At 36.7% G+C, this 9,250-nt stretch overlaps 1 protein-coding gene across 1 annotated transcript; it reads right to left on the bottom strand.

The window, feature by feature from the left end:
• Positions 1-3,751: 3,751 nt before the first annotated feature.
• On the bottom strand, positions 3,752-4,132 carry LOC115226579. The gene has a single exon (XM_029797589.1). It carries the CDS (start codon positions 4,130-4,132, stop codon positions 3,752-3,754), a length of 381 nt encoding a protein of 126 aa, XP_029653449.1.
• Positions 4,133-9,250: the final 5,118 nt, after the last annotated feature.

The raw sequence follows: 9,250 nt of genomic DNA, 5'->3' as shown, positions 1-9,250 counted from the left end.
TAAGAGACCAGTGTGGAAGAAGCTTTATTGTTGTGGAAGGGTGTATACAGATGGAAAGGAAAAGCCTACTAAAATATTTACAGAACAGCACTGTAAAAGCAGTGTATAAACGAGTAGGTGATCTAGTGTGAAATAGGAGTATTGAATCAGAATGAAATTCAAAAAGCGCACGTTAAACAGACTGAAGAAAAACATTTGCATGGTTCATTTTGGAAGGCCACTGAAGATGCATGTGGGACAAAAACTTAGGTTTGATTGAAAAAAGAAACAGAAAACATTATAGCAGCTCAAGGCCAAGCGTTAGAAACAAACAACTTGAGGAAATACGTGTATAAAGTTCGGGATGAAACGTTGGCACACACTATCGCAGAATGCCCGAAGTTTCTCAGAGGGAATAGAAAAAGTGGAGGCATGACCACGTTGTAAACGTTTTGCACTGGAAAATTTGTTAGAAAAGGGAATTTGAAGCTGATAGTACTTGGTATAATCATTGGGTTGGAAGAGTGCTTGAGTCGGAGAAAAGCAAGATTTTATGGGATTTTCTAATTCAAATAAATAAGATAGAAAATAATGAACGAGATATAACAATAATAGACAAGGCGAAGCGAAGTTGCTTACTAATTGATCCAGCATGTCTGTTTCGTTTCATAAAGAAAGGTGAAAAGTGAAAAAAGTATACAATCACTTAAAATTTGAAATAGCGAGAAATTGTAATGTCTGTAATAATTGGAGCATTAGGGACTGTGAGTGATGATATACACAAATGGTTGAAGATGACTGGAATGGAATATCTTGTACAGCTCCTACAGAAATTTCGTTTCTTAGGAACAGGAAAGATTATCAGGGTTTTGAGCAATGGTTATTGAAAGCTAGCGAATGTCTAAGGTTACAGGTAACAAAACATTAACCACATAAATTCTAGCAGGAATAAGACCAACCCTGAGTCAAGTGCAATAACAACAACGACAACAACAACAACAACAACAATATTATTAATAATAATAAAAATAATAAAAATAATAATAATAATAATAATAATAATAATAATAATAATAATAATAATAATAATAATATAATAATAATAATAATAATAATAATAATAATAATAATAATAATAATAATAATAATAATAACACAGAGCTGCGCTCGGTAGTGAAGTGAAAGCACGCTATAAAAATAAAACTACTGAATAATAATAATAATAATAATAATAATAATAATAATAATAATAATAATAATAATAATAATAATAATATAATAATAAGGAGAATAGTTGATTTCATCGACCCCAGTGTGTAACTGGTACTTATTTCATCGACCCCATTGTGTAACTGGTACTTATTTCATCGACCCCGAAAGGATGAAAGGTAAAGTTGACCTCGGTGGAACTTGAATTCAGAACGTGAAGACGGACGAAATGCCGCTAAATGTATCGCCTGGCGCGCAAATAATTTTGCCACCTCGCTGCCTAATAATAATAACTAACTGGACCCGTGAAAATTTTCACGGATAATTTAAATATCGTCCAATGAATAGTTATCATTTAATCAAAATTGTTTAATTTGCACTATTTCGGCTAATGAAAAATTATATTATCCTTTATGTTATATTTATTAATAATATAAGTATATATTAAGTTATTGTGAGAAAGTATATTTTAGATACATCCGTTACAACACTTCTCTATATACAATGTTTCTAGTGTGGGTGATTCCCCTTCTGCAACCATGGGTGGATTCGTTTTGAGGTATCACTTTAACCCTCACCTTGTTCATCGCCCTTGCTCTTGAAAAGCTACGTAAAGCTGGCCATGAGAGAAGCACGGCTATGGCAAGTGTATGCCAACTATATCGAATGTTTGTCCCTGTGCTTTATTGATTGTCATAGAACCGATGAACCGGGAACTGGGTCCGATGCAGAACGAATGGAATGTTTGCATCGCTTGGAGTAAGTTTGATTCTTGGAATCAGTACTCTCATGTGAGAATGAGATACATTTATAATTGACACTTCGATGCTATATTCGTGGATCTAACGTACTTCCAAGCGAGTTCCGTTGCATATACCTTGTGTTATAGAGAGATTTCTAAGAAGCAAAATAATTGCTCAACTTTTAAGTTAAGGAGACGGGGAGACATTCCAGAAGATGTAAGAGAGTTTATAATTTTGGGATAATTTTGGGCTTCTTCTTCTTTATCAGAAGTTACTGAGTCGGTGGTTAGATATATTTTAGTTTCAGTGGGCAATCTACTTAGACTTTCTTCATTTACTGGTAAGCTGTTCGAATTTTTAGGGGACAAGATCACTCTATTTTACATTTCTTCTGCTGTACAATTGTAAAATATATCAGATACTAAAGAAATGTTACATATGCAGCCTCAGGAATATCAATAGTATATTCTGCGAGATTATCAATACATCTTTCAAGAAATCCACTTCCAAGTTGTAGCCGCCTCGAAAAACCTTGTTCATTTGCATTCGTTCTCATGTTTGCGTAAGTTGCATTTGATGGAAATTATCCCATATAGAGGAGCGTTTGATGCAGGCATCAAGTAAGGCTGCAGGTGGGGCTCTGGGAACACCTGCAAGAACTTGTCTAAAACCTCCTAGTACGATAATTTCCCCACCAAATATACTATTACTATTCATAATACCTCTTGAACAATTATCTGTAGCTTCCAAAGCATAGACTGGTATCATTGAAGCTTCGTTAATAATGAAGACCTAAGTATGTTTCCTTGATCAGAATTTGATGAAAAAATTCACACACATGTTTCACTCACAGGAACTGGAAGCTTGAATATACTGTGAAGAGTTTTACTATCTTTCAAGAGTGTTGCAGCAATACCAATCCAGGCAGATGTACACCCTCTCATATTGATACCAGTAAGGTAATCGTAAATACATTGAACAAAAATGTTTTTCCTGATCCACCTGGTGCGTCCAAATAAAACAATCTACTATTAATTTCTTCTCTGAAAATGCAGCCTCAGTCACGCAATTAAATAGTTCTCTTTATTCAATGTTCAATAAATTTGGATTTACAATTCGTTGTTCTGTATTATTTTTATTTTTAGGGGGCTCTCCGACTGGTTCGGGAAGACCCAACATGCTACAATGCAAGCCATTTTCTCCAAATATGGCATTTCTCAAATGAAGAGCAATATTTTCAGCAGTAGTGTTGTCATTTCTTAGCATGAATTCTATCATGAATTCTTTGTTTTCATTCCATAAATGCAAAGCATTTACGAGTTGATTGAAAAGGCAAATTATAGCTAACATGTTTAGAAGCTGCCGTGGCATTTGATATGTTGCTACTTCTGTCAAAGTGTCTTGTAGTTCATTATCATTATCAATAAGTCTCAATGTAATGCACGCCTCTTTGAAAGTTTCAAATTCTTCACATTCAACAGTTCTTAAATGACTGAAAGAAGTCGTACCAGGGATATGCATGAGTAGCATCCTCAAATGAAACTTTTCTACATTACATGGCCTTTGCTGAGTACATTCTGGTTACAATATTATGGAAGCGCGAAGGCAGCGAGATGGCAGAAATGTTAGCACGCCGGGCGAAATGCTTAGCGGTATTTCGTCTGTCTTTACGTTCTGAGTTCAAATTCCTCCGAGATCGACTTTGCCTTTCATCCATTCGGGGTCGATAAATCAAGTACCAGTTGCATGCTGGATTCAATCTAATCGATTGGCCCCCAACCCCAACATTTCAAGCCTTTTGCCTAGAGTAGAAAGGAATATTATGGAAGCGCAGTCGCCGTGTCCACTTTGTAGTCTGCTTGTGAAACATATTGTTCAGGGATATCACAGTAAAGAAGATTTCTATCATTCTTTTCAGACTGATTTAGCTTGAACCAACCGGTTAAATGTGTATCACGTTTTTGTGCTCGTGCAGCTGCTTGTCGTTGCTCTCCTGCTATGTAGTAGACTTGCTGTTCATCGGGTAAATGTAAAGTCAAACGGTATACCGCGTGGGACTGCCCATGCATTTTGATCTCCGATAATCGCCAAAGTATTTCAGGTGGAGACACGTACCTGCATGAAGTATATTGTTTTATTTCGTTGTATTCATGTACATTAATTTGTTCGTTGTTGTCTGTAATGTCATTTCTTACTTCCATTATTGCACAATCGTGTACTTTTAGACATATTTGAAAATATATTTCACACTTTTCACAGAAGAGCACACGTCAACGTTAATGTGCGCATGATATTTTTCAACAAATACCGATTATATGGAACAATAAATATATTGTTGACTTGGTGAATTTCCACTTGTATCGTGTCTCCATTGTTCTACCGCCTGTATGCTGGATATCCTGAAACGTTGTTGATGGTCTCTATTGGCATTTTCATTAGCGTTAGCTCGGGTATAGATTGCTTCATTTGTTTCAAGGATGTAGAGCTGACCATATATTCTCTGTCCAGTTTCATTTGGATGCAGATGCAAGCATAATGATATATTTGACCTTGTAATCGGAAGTACAAAGGGCCAGGTCCTGGCGGAGATTTGATATTACCGCCAAAAGAAACAAATGCAAAGGCAGAATTATATTTTATGTTGTTCCTAAAATTAGACCCTTCGTGGTTATTTACATCAAATAAGTACCTAAGATTACAAGGATATTCTTGCGAAGCAGGAATTTATACGTTTCCATTGTGACAACAATTCAGGATCTCACTTGATAATCTTAGAGCACCACAGTATCGACAAATAACATTCATATCACCAATATGGAATCCTAAAAGTTGATCTTAATTTATGGCATTTCTCCACTGTTGAACTCTGTTTCTCATATTCTGTAGATAAGCTTCTCTCTCCTCGGGATTCATGTTATTTTTTCTCTCTTGATTTCTGTTTCTTCTATTGTAAAGATAAATTTCTCTCTCTTCTTGGTTCATATTATTCCTCATTTCTTGCATTTCTTCTCGAATTTGCTTGCGTCTCTTCTGCTCGTAACCGTTGTCATCGTCTTCTCTGTCGCTCTCTTGCTTCTACTCTTTGTTGACTTATTCTCTTTTCCATTTTTAAGAAAGGTTGAATCTGTAAGTGATATGAGAAAACGTAGAAGTGTATTAATATATAGAATGATAAAGCGAATTATATGTAATCAGTTGTAACTATACTACAATGAATTTCTTCAGGAATATAATGCAACGTTAAAATAGCTTTAGCTTCACTACATGCTTCCGTGACAAATCTTTACTTCTGGAAGTCTATGGTCGCATTCTATCATTTTTAATTTTCATAGGCTGTACGCAAATTGTGTCCAGATGAAAAATATTGGGAATGTTATGCAAGTTTTTGTATATTATTCAATATTCTCAATAATTATGATGAATTATTTCAGATGTATTATATTTATGTATCCTTTGAAAAACAAACAAAAAGAACCTCAAAGCTCACACCTCCCAAGGATGTGGAAGTGAGCGTTGTGCAATGTGCAGTCTATGAACTGTCGAACTGAAAACGTAAAATATTATATGAAAATGTATTTGTAGTATAACACAAAAATAATAAAAATTATTCGAAAGTTAAATATGGTCACCATTTAAAGATGCTTTTAAGGTCCAGGTTTATATAAACCTGTAGAATACGTCATAGATAGGAAGAAAGAGAGTTCAGAGAGAAACAGACAGAGAGGCAGACAGACAAACATTTATTAATAATATAAGTATATTTTAAGTTATTGTGTGGAAGTATATGTGAAATACATCCGTTACAGCACTTCCTTATATTATATGTAGATAATATATCGTCATTTTCTTCCTTCCACAAAACGAAAGGAAATAACTCGAATTTAATTCTGAATTATCTCCCTTAACGTGACAAACACCGACGGTACAAGCGTATTAATATATAGATGATGATGATAATAGTTATGGAGGCGACACAATGCGAGCACGTCATTTATATATATGCGTACGTACATATATGTGCACATGTATATACAAATAAAGAGAGGAAGAGAGAGAGATGTGATCTCAATATCAACTCTCGTGGGAACCCCACGAACGACTCATGAAACCATGATGCAACATAACAAGGAAAGAATTAACGGCGAGAATGGAGATATAGCCGATCATGGTGGAGGTTCTCGGCACGGCACGTCCGAAACCGTCTGCATCAGGGGCAGTGATTTGGCCTCGGACGGTCGTTATGTTACAACAGATCACATACATGGTGTGCGCAAAAAACAGACATAAGTGGAGGAAGGAAGTGTACGATATGCTTATTGAATGTCATGAAAGACCGAAAGTCGCGGAGTAGGTCGATGTGCCTTGAAATTTGGCATGGAAAATAAACTAATGAACCAAGTAAGAGTGATTAGGAGGAAGGGTTACTTAACTGAAGTAGAAATATCTCGGATTAGTGAGAGCCTGAGAGACCTTGCTGATGGGCTACAAAGGATGGTCCGAGCTGAAAACAGGGAGGTAGGAGTTGAAAGCAGGGAGAAAAATAGAAAGGAGGAACAGGCTAATGGTGATGGGGCTGTTAAGGATAAGGAACAGGAACTTTAAACAGTGAACCCTGATACTGTTGTGGGTGGACATGCAAGGGAAACGAACCAGCTAGATAATGAATTGCTTGAAGTTCAAATAAGACTCACCGACTTATTGACTGCTCCAGAAGAAAAAATCCTCATGAATATGAGAAGGGTAGATAGGAGTATGATAAATAAAGTAACACAAAACATAAACACTGTCATACCATACATCTAGTCGGAGGACATGACACAAACAAGGAATCTTCGAGCTATTGCATTACTTTTTGAGGAGAAATTACAACTTAAGAGAACAAAAAATGGTAAAGCAAAAGAACCATGTTGGAAACGATGCATTGAAAGAGACATAATGTGAGCAAGGCAAGATCTAGGAAAAATTGAGCAATGGTTAACAGGAAACTGGAAAAATTGGGAAAGGACCGACCGAAAAAAAATTAGAGAAGAAATATGAAATACGGAAGAACGGGTTTGGTGCATTAATAGGACAGTTAAAACAGAGGATCATGTCAAAAAGAAGATGAGAAAATTTGTGAACAGAAATAAGCAGCTCAAGGAGAACAGATTGTTAAAAAGTAGCCCGAAGCAATTCTTCTGAACATTAGAAAGAGACAATGGGGAAAATCTTGCTCTTGATGCAAATCAAGACAAGTAGTTCTGTGGCGTATTATGGGAAAGCAATGTGGTACATAAAAGGAATGCAATGTGGATAGGAACTATCAAGACATAATTACTGAGGTCGACTTTGCCTTTCATCCTTTCGAGGTCGATAAATAAAGTACCAGTTACGCACTGGGGTCGATGTAATCGACTTAATCCCTTTGTCTGTCCTTGTTTGTCAGGGTACCAAGGATCACCTGGTCATCGATAAAACAGTTTTGAGGCATTGTAAAAAACATCATACAAACATTATTTACATTTGACGGATAAAAACATGTCTATGACGTGCATTGACTTTAAGAAGGCATATGATATGATGCCTCATTCTTGGATTGTTGAATGCCTGCAGATGTTTGATGTTGCTGACAACACAAATTTTCTGATGCAGAGCATGAAAAAGTGGAAAACCAGATTGTAATCAAGTAATGTATTCCTTAGAGAAGTTAATATTAAAAGGGGAATCTTCCAACGTGACTCATTTTCTCGGTTATTTTTGTAATTTCACTAATACCCATAACAATGACACTTAGGAAAGTTAAGATGGGTTACCGATGTAGGAAGAAAGGCCCATTATTGAACCATCTTCTGTTTATGGATGACCTGAAATTGTTTGAGAAATCTGAAAACCAGATAGATTCCTTAACCAAAACAGCTCAGAAGTATGTTAGGGACATCAGTATGGAGTTTGGGATCACTAAATGCTCAGTACTTAATATGAAAAGAAGCAAGAAAGCGGCCAGCAGAGGATTGCTGTTACCATCAGGAGAGACCATGTGTGAACCCGACGGCAGTGGGCATAGATATTTAGTGATTTTGGAGCTGGATGACATTCTACACAGAGAAATGAAAGTCAAGGTCAGCAAGGCCTACCAAAACAAGGTGAGGATGGTGTTTAAATCCAACTTGAAGGAAAAAAAATTGATTACCGCCATGAATATCTGGGCAGTTGTGCTGGTCAGATATAGAATGTCCATCCTCGAATGGACTTAGGAGGAAATATCAACACTAGATAGAAGGACGAGAAAGCTGATGACGCTGCTTGGGGCGCTACGACCTAAAGCAAATGTAAACAGACTGTATGTGAAAAGAAAGAATAGTGGCAGAGGACGAATTAATATAAACCATTGTATAAGGAATGAAAGGAGAACGCTTGCCGAGCATTTGATAGTGATGAAGACCTGCTGCAATATGCCGTGAAAGATATGCCTTGAAAGATATGCAGATGAAATGATGAGCAAGGAAGAGTTTAACCAAAGAACTGAGGTGAAAAGAAAAGAAGACCTTCTTGAAATGAGAATGTATGGACAGTTTGAAAAGAATACACAAGACGTTAAGGATAATACAGCAACGTGGGCATGGCTTGAGCGAGGTGGTTTGAAGCGTACTACCGAAAGCCTGACCATTGCTGCACAACATTAGGCTCTAGCTGCCAATTCAGTGAAGTATAATATCTATAAAACTTCGTTACTTTTATTCCTTATTGATTGTTTAATTTGGTCAATCTCTAATTCAGTTAGTAATTTCTTTTTCATAATGTTTCTTCTGGCTTTGGCAAGTTTGTGACAGTCTATGTAGGATCTTAATTCAAGGTGCTTCTGTCTCCAGTTTAGGTAGGTTTATTCAGTATTAGATTTATTTGTGGGTAAATACATGGCATGATAGAAGGCCTTGAGAACTTCTTTATTATCTCCACGTGACTATTTTTCATTCTTTTTCTTTTGGTTATTTGATGACGAGCGTGGATGGCCATCTGCTGGAATAGTCTGTTTGTGGGGTACTTCCAGCTCCTGTGTTTCGAGAAAATTTGAAACAGTAGCTGATTTTTCGCACACAATCTGGTCCCTCACTGGAGTGCGCGGCCATTGTTGATCCGGGTGATGGGGGACCCGGTGTATATTTTGCTTTGTTATCATTGAGGCATGACGAGCTTGGACGTTGACATTAGGGGACGGATCTGTCTGTTTAGGGTTAATGTTTTGAGACAACACCGCCTCCGAGTTTTCTGGGTGAAAACATTGCTCGTAACGTAGCTTCTTAAGGCTAACAGATCTGTATTCGTCTGTATTTTTTCTTTTT

The sequence above is a fragment of the Octopus sinensis genome, linkage group LG2 (genome assembly GCF_006345805.1).
Source record: "Octopus sinensis linkage group LG2, ASM634580v1, whole genome shotgun sequence".
Lineage (NCBI taxonomy): Eukaryota > Metazoa > Mollusca > Cephalopoda > Octopoda > Octopodidae > Octopus > Octopus sinensis.
This window is presented reverse-complemented; position numbering and strand designations above follow the sequence as displayed.